The sequence below is a fragment of the Chinchilla lanigera genome, unplaced genomic scaffold (genome assembly GCF_000276665.1).
Source record: "Chinchilla lanigera isolate Chin_1 unplaced genomic scaffold, ChiLan1.0 scaffold00114, whole genome shotgun sequence".
NCBI classification, from domain to species: domain Eukaryota; kingdom Metazoa; phylum Chordata; class Mammalia; order Rodentia; family Chinchillidae; genus Chinchilla; species Chinchilla lanigera.
Genome location: NW_004955515.1, coordinates 1,027,180 through 1,047,803, shown reverse-complemented (window position 1 = coordinate 1,047,803; position 20,624 = coordinate 1,027,180). Strand labels below are relative to the sequence as shown.

Below are 20,624 nucleotides of genomic sequence, written 5' to 3'. Positions count from 1 at the left end.
AAAAAACAATAAAAAGCCTTTACTCGGGGACTTTAAGAACCATAATACATAAAAGTGAACCATAAAAGTGTAGGTATCTACCCGAGTATGCAGCCTCAAGAGCAATCAGATTCATTTTTTTAAAAATGCAATGCTGCCTAACACATTATGAGCTATGAACTTGAAAGCGCCATGGTACTAAAGGAACAACAAATGTGTTCCACAGAGTTTGTTATGAGAAAAGGAGAGGCAGGGAACCATCTATTTTAAAGCAGTCTGATCTTTATGATTAATTTATTTAGTAAAAATTCAATAATTCTTCTCATGAGAAAACACAATCCAAATTCAAGCAAATATATAAAAAGTAGGTTCTGACACAAATCTATTATTGAAAAGGGTCCTAAAAACCATACATATACTTGGGTCATTTTAACATAAAATACTAGTTATTCAAAACACAGTAAATACCCAAATCACCAAGCTCATCTTCCTCCCATCCCCAAATTCTGCCATCTACCAGCCCTGCCCAAAAACAGTACTAACACAGCATTAAAAGTCATGCATCTGTTTCTTAGGAGTGCTGTAACAAGTTATGGCAAATTCAATGGCTTTTGAACAAGAAAAATTTATTGTCTCACAATTTTGGAGGGCAGAAGACCAAAATCAAAGTGTGTGCAGGGTTGATCCTTGTGGAGCCTCTGGGAATCTCTCCCACCTCTCTCTGGTGGCTGTTAGAAACCTTTGGGATTTCATGGTTTAGAGATGTGTCACTCCGTCTATCTTTCCAAGATCTCTCTCTATGTGCCTTTTCCGTCTCATAAGTAGTCTTCCCCACTGGACTCAAATCCCCTCGGATAACCCAGAATGACCGCCCCTGAAGCTCCTTCAGTTATGTCATCTGCACTGAGCCTTTCCTGAGGATCTAGGGTCACATACACCAGAGTCAGAGGCAGGAGGCACCAGCCAATCCATTACAGCCATGGTCTCACCAGGGTCAGTTACACCTGAATCACCAATGAACAGTCACCACTTAAAGGGTTTCAAAAACATGTCATGCCATGCTTTTGCTCAATTTTGCTTTACTTCACATATTAGTGATCATTTTTTCAAGTGGGTCCGTTTCTTCCTAAATCCTTGCGGTGATCTTATTGGTTACTGTATACAAGGCAGGCATGCCTTGTATATTCACAGACATGAGTGCTTTGGGCCCAAAGAATAGACCTTTCCTGGGTTACTGAACATAAGAGTCTCTCTCACACACTGATGTGGGCAGGCTTTGCTCAGCTCACTGTAACTTATGGTGCAGTTTCTACCAATAAAGTCTTATTATTATACATTTACTAGTATATAATTATCTATTACTACATAAACACTGTACGCTAAGGTAAAACACAATTTTAACCTATTCATATGCATCATGTCTCTCATGTCTAACAGTCACTGCTACATTTTTAGACGGTTATTTCATTCATATACTGGTAAATGGTCACCTATATGGGAACGGTACTAAGGAGGGTTAATACGCCATGCACATACTTAAATGACGTCTACTTTTTGAAAGATGACTGCACAAAATGGGAATATCTCCAAATTCTCTGATTCAAAATAGCAAATATTTCACATTTATTGGATGATGGAAGATTTCATTATCAATGTTACAAAGGCATTTTCTTAAATGATTTTTCCAAAAGAAGCACCTCACCTATCTTTTTCATGACAACAGGATAAATACACGTCTTTAGCTACAAATTCAAGCGATTCACCAACTCCAACCTCAGTCCTGCTACACAGAAACAAGGAAGCTGACCCACAGGAGGCTGCTGTCATGTGAATGCGACTGTTCCCCAAAGGCCTGAGCTGCTGAAGCTTGGTACCCCCCCGTGGCACTCCTGGAAGTAGGAGACTGTCTAGGAGCTCAGGCTGTGGAATGGAAAAGGTCACTGGAGACATGTCCTTGAAAGGGCTATGAGGACCTTCCCTTCCTCTCTCTGTCTTGGGGGTCACAGCTGCCAGGAGGTCAGCAGTTTCCTATGCCACATGCTCCTACTCTAATGCCACAGGCCCAAATGCCAGGGAACCAGCCTCCCCAGACTGAAACCAAGAGCCAGAACAAAGCTGTCCTTCTTCTAAGGTGCTTCACTCAGGTATTGTGAATGACAGAAAGTCGGCAGACACAGAAGCCCTTTGCCCTGCTCCACTCAGGGGCTGGTTGTGCATGTGATGTTCCAAGCTCAGTAAGGAAGCATGTGTTCACATGCAGGGCTCACAGCAGCTGTGTAACCTGAAGAAAAAAGACCCAAATGTGCCAACAATGTGGGCTGTCATTTAAAACTTCAGAAGGAAAACAGAAAAGCACAGAAGATAGCTGAAAAGCAAGCAACAGCCAGTACAATCACTGCCCTCTACTGAAGGACCATGCCCTGAGCATGCTCTGAACAGGGACTGTACCAGAGAATCAAACGGTCCGCCTTCACATACTAATTATCTAGGGTGGCATTAGTCTCTTCACCAAAATGCTGCCTTTTCTATTAATTTTTGCTTTACAGACTGCATCTGGGAATAAAAGTACAACTCATACCTCCACCAGGAATAATTGCCAACTTTGTTTCAACCAGGCCCATTTTTGCAGAGGAAGCTAAAAAGAAACAAAGAAAATTAAGGAACATCCATATCATCACATTGTAATATGACAACTTGAGAAAGTTAGTAAACGAAGACACACCAAAAATACTTTGCATACTAATTAAACTGGTGTCACAATTTTTTTTTAAAACCTCTTCAAGAGATACTTATTTCTGAAAATAAACACTCTAAATGACATACATAAGAAGAATCACATAACGTTTTCTGTTAAACAGTGCTTGGCAGTGAATTAGTTTTGATGGTGGAAGAACTGAATTGTAACTACATTATTAGACTTGATACTGTCAAGTCATATTTGAAGGCCTAGATCTCCATCAATTATTCAGGACTGTGAGAGAGATTATGCCTGACAAGGATGAATTCTTTAACTGCCTGAACAGTTCCTCAGGATGGAACGGCTTACTGTATCATACTCGACAAGGCAACCTCTCAGGACCAAGTCTCTAGCTACTTTCTGACGTAAGGTTTTATTGTTGTGATGGCTGGAAAGGGTTCTTCTTTTTGTGTTTGCTTTCATGGATACATTACAACACCTTAATTTTCTTTATATGCATATACCAATGTACTTATGACCATTTCCTACATCCTCATTCCCAGAACATGCATTCTTTCAAGATGGATTATGTGTGCCTTAGCTTTTCAGTTTAAAATCTAAGTGGTTCCCAGCACCAGAAAAAATAATTAATACTTTCATCACAAAACATAGGAATCTAAAATAAAATAGAAAGGATGCAAAAGTACACATGAATAAGCAACTAAAAATCCCAAGATACAGTCACACAAAGTTATTCAAATGTCAATTATGTTAACTCCACTTTCAATATGCACGCACATAGTGATGGGGAGCCAGGGAAGAACAGTCCCAACTCTGCTGTCTACTTCCCCCGGTTCTCAGTTCCAGAGCTCAGTGACAACGGGCTGTGGTGAGGGATCACCAAATATGGTGTCCGGAACACACACAGCAGACCAGTACACACACTCACTCCATAACAAGTGAGGGCTGTGACCCAGGCCTGGCACTATTATGGGACTGTGACTTCCCTCTCTGTGCTCCAGCTTCCCTCCATACCCCAAGGCACCGATGATGGGGTTGCCAGGCAGACTGAGTGTGATGAACATACAAATCAGGTTTCATGACACCTCTCAGCACTCAGTAAGTGGTTAACACTAACTGTTTTCATTATATCTGTAACTGATCCCCGAGTACTCAGAAAACCATTCAGGACGAAAGTGAACTTAAAGGGATTAAGTTATTGTTATTACGTCTGGCAGTCACTGAAGTGCTAAGACTAAGCACATCCACAGGCAACTTCCTAGACTAATTTCACAAGCAAAAGCCATTTCCCCATTTCAGAGAGAAGGAAACTGATTGAAGAGCAGGACCTAAGCTTCAAACTCAGTTCTTTTCCACCCAAATCTTGGTGTCTCTATTGCTAACACTGAGTGAAAGAGAACAAAAGACTGTTTTCTTAAAGAGAATTTTAAACAAAACATTATGTCCAGCATACTTTTCTGAAAATGTTCTACAGGCAACAGAAGATATCTGGAGTTACCCGAAGATTACATACACTACATTGCTTTACAATACAGGTTGAATAAGATCAGCTCTCACCTGCTACTCGTATGTCACATGCTAAAGCCAGTTCAAGACCACCACCTAAAGCGAGTCCATCTATTGCTGCGATTGTGGGCACAGGAAGATTAGCTGAAATAGAAAAAAAATTTTATGCTTCTTCAATTAGATCATTACCATGTAATTCATTTTAAATTATTTCTGTGACTATGTTTTTAAGTGGGTATTGCATAACACTTTTGTACCTCTTTTACCTTCAACAAAATATAGGCATTTTTAACACCATGTTTCCAAAACCAATGATTGTATAGCGTTCCACCATACGAATTTGCAACGATCTTTAAAATCTTCCTATATTATTAAATATTTTCATAAATATTTGTTATTAAATCAAAACAATCATCTCAGAGCCTAAAGTCTTTCATATCATGTTTGGTTCACACGAATTTCAAGCTGAAGTGACTTCTGCATAAACTGTGAAATCTGTGACTTCCTGTGGACTACTTGGGAGTTTAGAGAACTCCATTCAGAGGACTGCACTGGCCCATAAGAGCCTCCCCCCTGCGCCCACTTTAGTGCTTGGAGAGCCTCCACCCCTCAATGCCCACCCCTGTGTCCAGATACACAGGCTGAGAACCCACTCAGCAGCACCTGGGCAGTGGCACTGGCACAGAAATCAAAGTCCAACTACCCTAAGTCCAGGAAGATAGTATTACTTTAATGAAATACCTGTAAATTATACAAATTTATTTTTGTCACTTGTTGAAAATGTAACTGATCATATCAATCATTCTATGAAACAATATTTTCTTGGCCTTTTGAAATATGGTCTCATTTTTTTGTTTCAGGCTGGCCATGAACTCGCTGCAATTCTCCCAAGTGCTGGAATCACAGGCATGTGCCATCATGCCCAGTTTAATTTTATTTTTATCTATGGGAATATAAAACTAGGCTGGATAACCTTAACATAAACAGAATACAGATTTGTAAAAGGTATTATCACGGTAGCTCAGTTCCCAGCACCATGAAAAAAACCATACAAACCCAAAGGCTCATTCTTTTAAAATACAAAGTTGTTGAAGTACGTGAGTCCCATGCATGCACACAGAGAGGGATTCACCAACTTGTTCTGAGAGCAGTCTGAGGTGCTGGGAAGGAGCGCACACCAGCAGCGTGGGAGGCTGTGCCCCACACAGCTGAGAGGGGGGTGGACAGGACTGCCCACAGCCACAGTTCACCTGCTACACCCATGTGTACATTCAGGGGAGGCTGACTCAAAGGGCAGAACAAACCCAAAATGTCCTTTCCAGCACACATGGCAAAAAATAACAGACAGATATATCTACCATCAGTTATCTACAGTCAGAAAGTGAGTTTACTGTACATATAATATCTAGTAAACTTTATCTGAGAAAAAGAAAAATCAGTGATATGATACATGGCAAGTTAATCTGAGCAGTTCCCAAGGTCACCTTGAGCTCCTGCAAATGAAACAGAACCACTGTTCCTATCTAAGAACCTAGTTACGGAGATTATTTCTGGTTCCCTAAAGCTTTCCTTCAGCCAGTGGTGGCAAACCTACAGCCCACGTGCCACAGTAGGTTGCCTGTATCACTGAAAGCTCTGTTGCTGTGTTTTTCTTTTACTGTATGACTTGTTTCTTCTAGACTAAAACCTCAGTATTCCAGTTTAATTGAAGTGCTGGAGCTTTGTGACAGGTTGCAGTTTGGTCTCTAAAAGTTTCCCGTCGTTTCCCTGTGCCCTGCTAGCTTTCCTTTACAGACTCTGAGATTCGAGCAGATGTCACCCGTGCCCAGCGCCTGACCCACCAAGCCACGTCTGCTCCACACCCTTCAGTGTAGAATGCCCTGACACTGTTGGAGCCAGGAGGCAACCTTCAGCTTCTAAGATCAGGGCTATGAACCCCAACCCCACCTCCCTGAACCCCACACCACCTGCCTGCTAGGGCCTCACTCTTCCTGCCTTTCAATCCCCTCTGCTTGTTTCTCAGCCTTCCTCTCCTCTCAATTCCAGCTCTACTCATGCAGTCTTTTTTACAATTTTTTACAATCCCATCCATAATTTTTACAGTTCTAATACCAATGTCCACAATCTCTAATGTCAGATGTCTGCACAGCCCCCACCTGCCAGACATTTCTACTCAAAAGGTTTCTCACATCTAACAATCACAATTCTTCTGCTAGGTTCTACTTCCCAGTAACGCCTCCATACTCCAAACTGCCCAAGAAAAGACACAGAAGCTATTCCAGAAGTCCTCCTTTCTGATGCCATGTGTGAGTGGCTCCTGAGTCCTGTCTAACAGCTTGCAAACCTTGGCCCCTTTCTTCTTCCGCTCCCCGAGTTTTGGGTCCCATCACTTCTCACCAGCAAGAAGTTCCAAATTCACCTCTTTTAACCATGGTTTACCACCCTTCCATGCATCTTCCACAATGTGTGATCTTTCTAAAATCGAACAGTCACGCTCTTCCTCTATTTAAAACTGTACAATTATTTATTCCACCATCAAGATAAAAATGGAGTAAACTTTTACCACAGCATGAAAAACACTTAATGCCCAACTCTCCCATTTTGTTCTAGCCCAAACTCCTGGCAAAATGTCCAGAAGCCACTCCCATTCAAGACCCATAACTGCAGCCAGGTACGGTGGTGCATACCTGTAATCTTACCACTCTGAAAAGCTGAGGCAGGAGGATTGCAAGTTCAAACCCAGCCTAGGCAACCTGCCCCTCTGCTCCCAGGTCTCTATACTGCCTGGAATGCCTAGCTCGCCCTGGTCTCTCCAGGCACTGCACAGCATGCCTCCCCTTACACTTCTACAGAACCCTTTTCTCTCAGACCATTCACTACCGCACTCTCCACGTGGAACAAAGACTGATGTCACATCAAGCCTGCTTAGGGTCGTACATGCCCATTCGGGACAACTATCAAGGTTTTACACAGCCTCTTCTCTTTCATTATTTTAAACCTCATTTATTTTATCTATTTTTCTCTTATTATTGTTACTGTTAATCTCTTTTGTTTTAAAAACTTTAAAGAGATAGCACGAATTTATATATAGAGAGAGTCCTACAGAGCTTCAGAAAAGAAAATTTGTAAAGCATTCCCAATCAGAAAAGGGCAACAGCAGAGGAAGTGCTTTCTTTCTGCTCTGTGAAGTAGGGTTATCAGTAGTGATGAAGGCACACCTCAGGAGCTACTGAAAGCTGTGACACTGGGAAATACAGATCTAGTGTGTTCCTCCCAGCTTCCAAACATAAAGCTCCTGGAACTCATGAAATATCCTCTGGAGTAATGAGGCTATCTTTTATATGCTAACAATGAGACCAGATATCTGGTAGCACTGAAGCAGCTTCTGGATGAGAGCTGGTCACAGGAAAGACTTTGTAACATCCTTTATAATAAAAGTGACTATAAATAAAGTGTTTCCCTGAGTTCTGTGCATCTCTCTAGAGAATTAATGCAACCCACTGAGTAGGTCAGGAACACCCCAATTTATGGCCAATTACTAAGAAGTACAGGTGACAACCCACTACTGGGCAAATGGCATCTAAGGCAGGGGCAGTCCTATGGAACTGAACCCTCCATCTGTGAATCTGACAGGATCTCCAAGTAGACGATGTCAGAACCAAGCTAAAGGACAGCTGGCTGAAGCACACTGGACAGTCCACTGCAAAACTGCCTGATGTGTGGGGAAAAAGCCACCAGCATTCAACCTGAAGCCCAACAGGAGGCGGGCAGAAGAGCTACACTCCTAGTCACCTGTAGGTTCTTCACATTGCAGCACCAGAGGGACCACATCCTGGAACAGCTGATGAGGCTTTAAGCAACAAACAGGATACTAAAGTATCATACTTGGCAACAAAGTAACGCATACTATTTCTTAAGATGTAAAAACACCATTAAAATAAGAAAAATATCTGTGCATTAAAAAGCACTTGAAGGGCCTGGGGATATAGCTCAGTAGCATAAGCACCTGCCTGGCAAGTGCAAGGTCCTGAGTTCAATTCCCGGTACCAAAAAAAAAAAATGCACTTTAATGAACCTGACTAATGAACATCCCTGCCACGCCACTCTGTTCTATAAGAAATAAACCTTTCTTTCTTTTGGCAGTACTGGAGATTGAACCCAGAAACTTCACACAGCTACAACCCTAGCACAGTGAGACTTTTAGACAGTCGCACAAAGTTGCTAAATTGCCCAATCTAGGCTTGAACTTGTGATCCTCCGGCCTTAGCCTCTCAGAGGGTTGGGACTATAGGTGCGCGTGGAAGTGCCCAGCTCAGAAACAAACTTCCTGTGTTAAGAAACACTGTAGAACGATGGAAATGTGCACTGGGTAGAGAGGTTCAGGAACTGCCTGACCTGAAGTACAGAGCCATGGCAGGCAAGAAGTAAAGTGTGAAGGCACCCCGCTGAGAGACAGCAGCAGGAGGGCACAAACAATCAGCTCCTGCTCAGGTTTTCCTGATTCAGATGTTAGAGAAATAACACTTCCCCTGACATAGTCATGTTTTGGGGAATTAATGAAAGTTATTTTTAAATCTGATAGTTTAGAATTTAAGAAATTAAGTTCCTAAAAGGAATAAAAAAAATTAACATTACATTACAACTTGCAAGAAACACACAATGCCAAATGACAAGACTTTGGAAGTCCTTATACAGAAAGACCAAGACAATCAGGGTCATTTCTCAAATCATTAAACAAGTGAACTATTTGGTACCTTTGATATTAATTAACATAAACTGGCACTGTAGAAAACAGTCTAAAATTTTTCCAACTGAAGAATTAATTAAGTAGAATAACTTAATTAGTATTCAATGAATAATTACATATTAGCCCTTTACAATCTAGTATTATAAATTCTAAAGTCATACATAACACTATTTTTTCCCCAAAAAGATGTTATGTCTTGGCAATTTTTTTTTCAGGAAATATGCATCATCTCAAAGCATGCTAGTTTCACAGTTACCTGATATACTTGTTTTTATAGCTACTATTTCTTCTATTTGGGCATGCTCAATAATTACATGGCTAATAAAATCCAACTTAAGAAAGGCAGAATATCAGTTTGAATATCTGAAAGAATCAAAGTGTACGTCCACATGAATGAGACCGGAACTGCAAATCTAATGGGCAGCGGCTTTTCCCAACAGCAAAAGGAAAAAATTATGACTCAATATGTTACACAAGCATCAGGATCAGGCACTATTTTGAGTTTCATACCAGGAAATGAGCCAGGTATGACAAAGAAAATAATAGTCCTTTGAAATGCTCCTAAAAATATAATTAAAACAAACAACTGAACCATTTTGCTATTTAAAGAAAGTAAAATAAAAGCAGCATAAGTCAGCCTCTGGTGCACACCCACAGCCTGAGCTAAAGGTTCTCAGGGCAGAGCTGGAATGTGGGAAGCTTGAGTTTCCGCTTCTGCTTGTGCGCAGGTAAAACACAATGTGGATCTGTAAGCCTCTAGAAAAATATGAACAACTCAGTAATACAGTAAGTTCCTAACAACCCCTACATTCAGCTAAAACTTTACCTTTGGTACAATGTGCATCCCACTAGTCCCTTCAAGATTTAAAGAAACTACAAAAACAGAATAAGCTCACCTCCTCGGAGGCCTGCGCCGGGCTACTGTGAAAAGAGCGGGCTAGGGGCCAGCAAGAGCCAGTGAGGAGGGCAGGGGATGGGGGGCGGCTGTGGGCAGGGATTGAGGAGTCTCAGGCATCCCACCCTCAACAGAGTGTGTGTGTCCAAGGGCCCACGGTCACAGTATTCCAAATATGATGCCTCAATTCTAACACCAGGTTAAAATCCAAGTAAAGCAGAAAAACTCTCCAAGTTGCTGTGACAAAAGTGGGGATGGCAGTGGTATTCCTTCTCGAAGTATCATCAGGCCAGGAACTGCGGCTAGAAGCCAACAGCATCCCCTCCCCACCACACTCATCTGCACACAGTCCCAGCAGGGTGCATTCGAGCTGTACCAAGCCACACACAAGAGGAAGAAGTACTTTCCCATTAGGAAAGGATGAAAATGCCTCTTAGCAGTATGATAAATAGGCAGTCACTCTTCGCTTACCACCAGAGGAAGCAGGCAAAGCAGTAGGGGCCAGCCTGCCCTGATGCGCTGCAGGAGCGGACGGGGCACTGTAGGGCACCAGGACAGCAGGCTGCAGCACCACATCACGAGCTCTGACAAGGAGACCTTCCTAAATCGAGCAGCACAGCTACATCTAACATGTCTAAAATCACATTTGGAAAACCTCCACCACATATCATAATACCATCTTGGGACATTATTTTACCAACAATCTTTAACCCTGATAGAATGCTGACAAACTTTAAGATATGACAAACCAGAGGACTCCTACAGTCAACTGGAAGAGTGCCTACACGTTTTTAAAGAAGCAATTCAGTTACTGAAAGGAACTTATTCTTTCATAGAAGGGAGGGTCAACTACTGAGCCACCCCCTGCCAGTGTCCAATACAGAACATCATGCTGCGTGTCTAGCCTGAGCCCCACAGAGGTAATCTGGTGTACTGTGTTCATGCTGTAAGAGGCAGCAAACAAGGAGGCTGGCTGACAGAGCCAGACAGGGTCACCCCAGTTAGACTGAGCTCATTGCCATCTCGGAGAAATGCAGGTTTCACTTTTCTCAGGCCACGGCAGCAGGCATGAGCAGTCCGCTGAGGACATGTCATCAAGTGACAAGCCTACATTTCTCCTACCCACCCCTTCAAAAGCTCTCTGAAAAGCACTATTAAAAAAGCCAAGTCTTAGCCTGTAAGAGACACCTACTCCGTGCTGCTTAAGCATTAGCAGGAAGCCTGTGTGGACTGTGGAACATGCGCCCCTCTTTCCCACTCCCTGGCAAAGTCCTAAGTTCATCAATGCTTCATCACACTTACACCAAGCACCGCGCCCAATGCCCCAGAAGCAACAGACCCACTGTAGGAGTTCGGATGTGAACCCTAAGTCTGACCCTACCACCAAGACCACTGTACCTAGCATACACTTTCAAAAGCACATACTGTGTTGGCCACTGTGTTAATGTGAATGAGAAACATCTGACTTTCTCACTGGCCCTGTCCCTTAGACTGGGGTGCGGCATAGCCAGCCCCTCCCCATTGCTTCCCTTTGCTCCCTTTTGCAGCCCAAAGCCTGGGACACTTGGCTTCAGTGTCCCAGTGGCTGTTAAGATGCCACTTCTCCACTCCAACAGGAGTGCAGCATCCATCACACCCCCACCTCCTCCACTTAGGCAGATACCCGTGATGCCAGAGGAGCACCCTGGAGCAGGTAAGATCAGGAAGGAAGGAACCTGGGCCCTTATTTGCATACCCAGCACTCAGAGCAAACCTTCTAGAAGGTTCCCTGGTGTCAGCCCTCACCCTCAGTGAAACAGGCCTGCAGCTGCTACATCAGCACTTCCCAGGCCCTCCTTCGGTTTCAGTCTAGGAGGGCTCCCTTCTGGGTACTTGTCCTTCATGCTGTAGCATAGGCCCTGTTACAATAGAGATGCCCTTGTGTTTCTGTGAAGCTACTCCTGATTTATCTCTCAGGTAGTGTAGGCTCCAAAAGGCCTACAAATCTACTTGGATTTTTACCCTGAGTCTTGTGGACAGAGGAATCAGTTTCCAAAGAAAGGTGAAAATACTCAGAGCTGTGAGTAACAAAAAGCTCCAGAGATCAGCAGCCAACCAAGGCATCAGCGCTGGAAGTAGAGCTGTGGTGTCAAACAAAAACTAGCACTGGATGATAATGGCTAGCTGCCAGCAGCAGTGGCCAGAAGCTGGCTGTGTGAAGTGCTGGCACCCAGTATCACTTGGTGTCACCTGGTAACATCAGGGTGACTAGTAGAGCTGCAAAACGTGATTCATCATATCCATCTGAGTTGAGCAGAAGAACCCTAACCGATTGGCAACATTAACAATGTTCCTGACCTTCAGCTGACAGATGCAGACAGTGAGTTTCAGGGAAGTTGCTGCTACTTGCCTGACATCACTACATAGAAAGCAGGAAAGCAGGGAGGGGAGAGCTGAAGACTCCACATAGTAAGCCATCCTTTCACCCTCCCCCAGTGCAGCTGAAGAAAGGAAAATGACACTGTATGAAGCATGACCAAAACACGAGCTCTGTGCTCTGCGAATTCCTGGGGTCCATGTGCAGAACCACAGTACACTGGTTCCAACTGGGGGCTGTGGGGAGCTGGAAGCAAAGCCTCAGTGCCAACTCTACAGCGGCAAAGTCCCAGTAAAGGCCACGAAAGTAGGAGAGGTCGATCCCACAGCATCTCTTTTCTACCACAATTCCCAAGCACAGAAAGCCTGTCTGGGGAAATGCGAGGAATGCTGGGTGAAATCCCTACGAACTCCCATTCATAACCTTGCTGATGTCTACTGCTGGCTGCGGTGCCAACTCTAATGGAGCCCTCGGCACTTTTCAGGATTCTGCTGAACAAGGTAAATGTAGTTACTTCCATTTCTGATAAAAAATATCAGAAATTTGCATGCCCAGCACTCAGAGCAAACCTTCTTGAAGGTTCCCTGGTGTCAGCCCTCACCCTCAGTGAAACAGGCCTGCAGCCGCTACATCAGCAGCACTTCCTAGGCCCTCCTTCGGGTCTGGATTACTTTCACCTAACAGGAAAAAAATATATAAAAGTACATATACAATGTGTGTTACAACTGGCCTGAAATATGAACAACCTGGGTTATGACCAGAATTTTAGTTTTAACTTACACCCATGCTGTCATCACGCATTGAAGGAAGCCAACAGGACTTTGTAAAGAAACTGTGGACCAAGTGTACTGCACGAAGTGAGAAAAAATAACAGTCCTTTTACATTAGTAGAATAAAACCCATACAAAGAATAAACTAAAAAAGCACATAACATAGTTAAGATGATTTTCAAAGTGTAAAAGCACCAAAATCAGATGTAAAAAAATCATACTGGCAGCCTACCACCACACACATAATTACATGTGCAGACGCTATATTCTTCTAGTAAGAAAAGAGTACCCATCTCACAAAGCAAACCCAACACAAGCCAAACATTAAGAGAAACCAGAGAAGCAAAGATAAGGCAAAGTTAACAGATGGGACTGGAACCGCAGTCAAACACAAAAAATATTTCACAATCTTAACAAAGGCAACAGGGTAAAATATCCTTTAAACAACAGATACAGATATATAAAAATCAAGCAAACACCCCAAAACATACGTTTTAAATTAGCGGAATAGCAACAGGGACCTATGCATGGGAGAAAGAGAACAGGGGAAACCTGCTGAAAGGAGTTCTAACTGTTTACAATAAAAATGTATTTAGGGGGGCTGGGGATTTAGCTCAGCAGCAAAGAGCGCCTGCCTGGCAAGTGTAAGGTCGTGAGTTCGGTTCCTGGTACCGGAGAAAAACCAAAAAACAAACAAAAAAAAAAAAAAATGTATTTAGATATTCTTTAAGGAATTAAAAGCTAACAAAGAAAAACCAAAAACATTAAGGTGAACTCTTATACTGGTCTTGTCACATTCTAGTGCGTTTTTTAGCATGACAGAGCTCTGCTGTTAAACTAGGGCTCCAGCTTCCAGGTCTGATTTCCAGCTAGGCACCAAGGCAGACCTCTGCAGTCCTCATTTCTGGGAGGCTAAGACAGATGATCACTTGCACCTAGAGGTTTAAGTGCAGCTTGGATAACACAGAGATCCCTGCTCACAGGGAAAAAAAGTATAACTGCCCCCCAAATTGCCCCCCAAATTGCCAAAAAACTCACAGTGTAACACCTAATTAACTCAGCAGAGAGAATAAAATTACAAAAAAGAAAGGAGAGTCATAAGCCATAAATTCTGTAGTTTACACTGAACAGAAGAGGGCTATTAACTCATAAGAGAAAATAACTGACTCCTAGACACTTCCTTTCATTTTTTTATCATTCCTGGCAAGAGGACAAAGACAACAAAAATTTGATATTTGTATGTCACTATGTAGAAAACACTTAGTGTGCGATCAATCTCTCAATTATCATAATTCAGCATTTCCAATTTCTAGTCATTACTTCAAACTAGGAAAATAAAAAGTAGAATTCATTGTTGTTCGAATCTAACTACATTCATTATATATTTTAAAAATTTCCTTGACCTTCAAACAAACACAAAAGAAAATGAATATAAACAAGTATTTCAGGTCTATTTTGCAGACTGACAATTATGAAAAACTAAATTTTTCCTTATTAAATAATTATAACACAATTTGTATACAAATAAAAGTCAAATAACTACTTAAGAAAAAACAAAATATAACAAGTATATAATAAAGAAAATGTAAATAAAATATAACACTCTCAAACTGTAAGACAACAGTCACTGTGGTACTAAGTTTTGAAGCACGTTATGTTTTATTTCAGATGAAGTAAAGTAAAAATGAAACACAACAGGTATGAATTATAAAAAATAGTGATACATCATTAAAATCTTAAAAGTCAATCATATTTGGATTACTTGTGAATAATTATTAAATACCTCTAAATCAAATGGAAGCTAAACAGGGACATACCTACAATTAATACAAGCTTTTTAGTGCTCAATACGCATGAACTCTTTAAATGCTAATATGAAGTACAAAGCAAAGTGTTTTGTTTTATGGTAGGACTAGGGATTGAACTCAGGGCCTTCACATTTAGCTACATTCCCAGCCCATTTTTTCAATTATTTCTTACATCAGGCAGAATTCCATGAAGTCATCAAGTTGCCAGAGTCTTGCTCTGTCACTAAACTGCCCAGGCTTGAGCTTATAATCCTCCTACCTCAGCCTCTCACAGAGAGTTACAGCCATGCGCCACCACATCCTGAAGAAAAACTAATTTACAATTTTCCAAGCATATTTCCCAGTTTAACATTTTATGTAATTAAAATGAATATGACTAGTTGGGGTGAGGTGGTGCACATCTTTAACCCCAGCACTTGGGAGACTGAGGCAAGAGGATCACCACAAGTCCGAGGCCATCCTGGACTACATAGTGAGACCCTGTCTCAGAAAACCCCAAAATAAATAAATAAATAAGATTAAATGTGTTAAGTGACAAATACAGTACTCCAGGCTCTGTAGAAAAAATTATTCATGCCTTATTCATATTGAGACTCTCTTACATCAGAAACATGACTAAACCATGATAAATCAGATGTTATACTTTTCAGAAATATACAGACACACCTTTTAGAGAAAACGTTCCAAATAACCTTACATATAGTTTAACTTACAAAAAGATAGGGAAGTATCTTTAACTAGAATGTTTCAGGTAAGTAGCTTCTTTCTTAAATAGGTTCTAAACCAAAAGCCTAATAATACATGTCTAGATGGGGAGTGGGGGCTCCTAAAATTGCCCAAGGAATAAATAGAGCTTTATAATCATACGCCAGGCAAGGAGGCAGAAGCCCACAGCAGCAACACTCTTCCACCCAAAAGAAGCTTGTTCTAGTCACCAAAAGTGACCATGGTACAAAATTCAGTAGCAAATTCTTAGTGTTCATTTTCTCTGGTCTGTCAGCAGCATCTGATCAAATCTTCAAAACATTTCTTTCTTTGGCATTTAGAATATTTCTTTCTGTCTAACTCCCTACCATTCTTACTTTTCCACTTTCTGGTTCTCTTCTCTCTACAAGGTCTCACCAGTGTCATGGCCTCACCTTCTGACAACTCCCAATTGACCTCTCCAAGTCTAGATAGACATCTGCTCAAACTCTTAACTCCTCTCCAGCTGCCCTAGTAACATCTCCACATGAGTATAAACTTCAACTCCTGAGCAACACCTCTCACTGTAACCTAGCTAAGGGGCAACTCGCAAAGTAACTATCATAATAGGTATCCAACAGGGGCTCTATCCATGTCCATTCCATTATCCTAGGTCATATCCTGGGAGCAACAGGGATCTAGGGGACAGGAGGGAAAATCAGATGCAGGTAATTTCAGTATGATTCTTGGACTTGAGTTGGACGCAAACAAAAAGGATGCCAGGAGAACTGAGTACAAAGACAGGAAAAAAAGAAACACACTGTGGCTCAAAGGTCTGCACATCTGATCCCAGCCAATTCACCTTTTTTCAAGGGTACCTAGCAGGTGCTTTTACTATGTTGCACAGCAGGCAGAGGTGGAGAATGAAATCTACTTGTGATTCCAACAGCCAGGAGGAGATACAGGAAGTACTGGACAGCAGAGAAAAAATTAAAATCCACACAGTCTCACTCCACATCAAGAGAATTTTGGGGGGGCTGGGGATTTAGCTCAGCGGCACAGTGCCTACCTGGCAAGCACAAGGTCGTGAGTTCAATTCCCAGTACCAGAAAAAAAAAAAAAAAAAGAGAATTTTGGTCAACCAGTATGCCTCAATAAATGTATAAAACAATTCAAGTTAGCTTTCTACAACAAAATAGACATCATCCTATATCAATATTTTTGAGAAGCGTTAAGCTAAGCAGATCCTGTGACATTATGATATATAAAATGTAACTGTTTAAGATGAAGATGGTAGAAAGAGTGTGTGGTTATCAAAGCCTTAAAGAATATTCACTTTACAAAGATAGCTAGGTTAGGGCATAAAAGTTTGCTATGGGTATGCATCTATTAACTGTGACCATTTTCTTCCAGTTTTGCTTGGTTCTGGTTATTTGCAACTCCCTATTTTTACTCTGAGTCTCTCAATTCTAAGATTCAAATGTCCCAATTGTAAAATTCAGAAATGTGCTCACAAAAATAAAAAGCACTGCTTCAGAAGAGGTTTATCCTGCAACATTTATAACAGATTTTTTTACACAGGATTTTTTCACTCCATTATACAAAAATATTTTCTTTGCATTGGACAGAAGCTGCTTTTTCTGACAGGAAAATGCATATGAACAGTCCATTTTCAATTTCAAAATGGAAAGCCAACCAGAGAATTTCAAATCTTCCAAAACTAAATTCTTTAAAAGTTTAATCTTAAGAGATAAGGGAACAAAATCTTAAAAGATATTTAAGCATGGGAATTTCATAATCTGTCCTTTTAACATAATTATTTGTATTTCAATGTAAATTCTGCTTTGTACTTACATAGCTAAATGAAAGCCTTTGCCATTTTATTTCATCAGAGAGAAAAGGAAGTTGGGAATTTCAGGTCTTTCAAAGGATTACTTCGTATACAGAAAACAACATTCACCACACACTAGAATCTGCAAGCTAAAATTGTGGTGGAAACCCATTTTAAATATTTCTCTATGAGCAATTTTTCAATGCCTCAAGTAGGTCTGCCCCCTGTGAGTTTCAACTTCAGAGAATTAAAATGTGTTCTAGCTCTTCATGCAATGTATTCTAATCTGAACATTTACTGAAGACAAGTATGGGGCTGGGGATGCAGCTCAAGGGTGATGCACTCCCCAGGGTGGCTGGGCTCCTCAGAAAGCTCTACCCTAAAGACAAGCATAGCCCACAGTGACAGCCCCTTACTGGTCCCATACTCCAAGTGCTTACACTGCTCATCTGTTCAGTGTGGGCAGCATTTCCATAAAGCTTGATAGGTCACGTTTTAGGGGTGTCAGCCTAGAGGAATGACATCAAGACTTTTTACTAGACTCCCAAGAAGAAGTAAGTCTACACTAAACACACGAGTGGGTATCATAGTTCAAGTTCCTTTCCTTGCACACCCTGTGCCATTATTTAAAATTCTTGATTTCAACCTGTTAATGGATGGATTGGTTCTTGGACTTGAAAATATATTCTGTTGGCATTTTGCACATGTCCTCAGGACACTTAACATTGTGAATAGAAGAAAGATGAAAACCAAAGTTGACTGACAGAAGAATGGACGAATGTTCTGTACAACTCAATGGTGGACAACATTGCATGTAAGTGAATGCATACACATAACAATGTGGGTAACACTCTTTTTGGAGACGGGGCTTTGCTATGCAATCCAGGGTAGCCTTGAACTTGCTAGGTTGCCTACACTGGCCTCAACTCTTGATCTTGCTGCCTCAGCTTCCCAGGTGCTGGGATTACAAGTCTGTGCCACCAAACCGGGTTGAGCTAAGTCTCTGGCCTCTGTACACCCAGTGCAGACAGGAGATACTCTCAGAAGGCCCGTGAACTGCTCTCACCGGGCTTTGCATGTGGGCCCCCTCTGCGCGTGCCCAGTGCCAAGTGAGGTAATGGAGAGGGCACTCCACGTGCTGCTGGCACCACAGTTCGGGTTTGGGCTTTACTTGCACCCAGACCTCCTGGAGGTCACAGACACGGGCAGTCTGTGACTGCTGGTGGTGCAGTCCATGTCTGGCTCCTCTGCGTGTCCTGAACTGACTGGAGAAGCAGAATTAAGACGGGCTGCGACCCGCTGACATCACGGTTCCCAGCTGAATGCCACCAAGAAAACCAGGTATTTCCCATCTACTTCCTGGCGGCAGAGCAGGCAACCTACAACCTCACCACCATTACAATCTGAGTCTCTGATCTCCATGTAGCTGGTGCAGACAGGAGAACCTCACAAGGTCAGCGAACTGCACTCACCGGGGTTCATGTGTGGGCCCTCTCTGTGCATCTCAGGGCTAAGTGAGGTACTGGAGCAGGCACTCCACAAGCTGCCGCCAAAGTGGTTCAGGTCTGGGCTTTACTTCCGCCCTAGCCTCCTGGAGGTCAAAGACACAGGCAGTCCATTATCTCCACAAGTGCAGCCCGCATCTAGCTCCTGTGTGCCTCCAGATCTGCCTGGAGACACAGAATCAGGTGGTCCACAAACTGTTGACCCTGCAGTTCGTGTCTGGGTTTGCCTATACCCTGAACTGCCTGGGGACCACGAGTGCAACCCGATTCTGGGTCATACACATGCCCTGAACAGTGAGGGGATGCTGGATAAGACAGACTGCCATCAGCTCACATCATGGTCCATGTCTGAGACCTGGAAGAACTAGATACACTTCACCATCTGCTAGAAAACCCCAGACTAAGTACTGCATCTCAGCAGACACTGAGGGGCAAGCCTGATCACCAGGAAAACTAGAGACCAGGGAAGAGGGAGACTGAGCTTTCTGCATCCAGTGTCAAGCATGACAAGATGAAGGACTATAACACAATCTCAGGACTCCACCCCACTCAGAACAAGTCCAGGAGACATTGACATAGGAGAACTTGGTAAACACACACCTGAAACTGCTGAAATGCTTGCAATGGAAGTAAAGAAACAACTCTATCAGGCCATAGAGGAGCACAGATCAGAAATAATCACTCAGGCAAAAAATGAAATGACAATAATAATGAAACAACTGCTCAGTACATCTAAAGGAGAAACATATAAGAAAATATAAGAACATGGGCAATGGACATAAATGTTAAATGAAAAATACAGAAACGATTTAGAACACATGAACCAGATTCAAAGAGACTTCCAGGAAATCAAAGCTCCCATTGAAAGTTGCCAAAACCACTTGAATGAAGCTGAAGATAGAATTTCAGATTTTGAAGACAGCATGGCAGCTAGTGATTGTGAAAAAAAGGATCTCTTAAAATCAGAAAGGAACCAGGACAAATCAATTCAACAGCTGCAAGATGACGCAAAGAGGAACAGTGCACGACTAACAGGAGTCACTGAAACAGCAGGAGTCAACACAAATGACATAAAAAGACTATTTGCAGAAATGATAGCAGAAAATTTCCCAAGTATGGAAAAAGAACCTGATATACTGGCAAATGAGGCATACAGAACTCAAACTAACCATAACCAAAATTTAACTACACGCAGACATATAAATGTCAAGATCGCAGATCTCCAGCAAAATAACAGAACATTGAAAGCAGAATGGAGAAAAGAAACAGATTACCTACAAAGGGAAGCCCATCAGAATCATGGCACACTTCTCAACACAAACCATCCAATCAAGAACAGCTTGAAGTGAAGTATTATAGGTCCTGAGACAAAACAGCTTCCAACCAAAACTGACGTACCCTGCCAAACTATCCTTTAAATTCAATGGAGAAATAAAATATTTCCATGACAAAGAACAATTAAAAGAACTTCATGAGTGCAAAACCATCGTTGCAAACACTACTAAAAGATATTCTAGACGGAGAAAAAATTGACAACAATTTCAAGAGCAACAATACAAAGGAACCCTCAAGAAGAGCAAGCAATTAAACAGGTAGGAAAAGTAGGAAACCAACAGCAAATAAATAACATGACAATGATAAGTCAACACATATCACTTATAACCATAAATGTAAATGGCCTCAATTCACCAGTCAAAAGAAGGACTGGCAGAGTGGACGAAGAAACAAAATCAAACGATATGCTGTATATAGGAAACACATTTTACTCAAAAGGAAATCCAAAGATTGAAAGAAAAAGTATGGAAAACAATCCTCCATGCAACAGGAACCCAGAAAAAACCAGGT

At 42.0% G+C, this 20,624-nt stretch overlaps 1 protein-coding gene across 2 annotated transcripts in view; it reads right to left on the bottom strand.

Moving 5' to 3' along the window:
* Positions 1-20,624, bottom strand: part of Auh (AU RNA binding protein/enoyl-CoA hydratase) — a gene marked incomplete at its 5' end in the record, with an annotated part of 152,242 nt that overhangs the window by 76,216 nt on the left and 55,402 nt on the right. For both annotated transcript variants that reach the window (XM_013506890.1, XM_013506891.1), the window contains 2 exon segments: positions 2,558-2,614; positions 4,235-4,327. In XM_013506890.1, coding sequence (XP_013362344.1) covers positions 2,558-2,614; positions 4,235-4,327 — 150 coding nt within the window.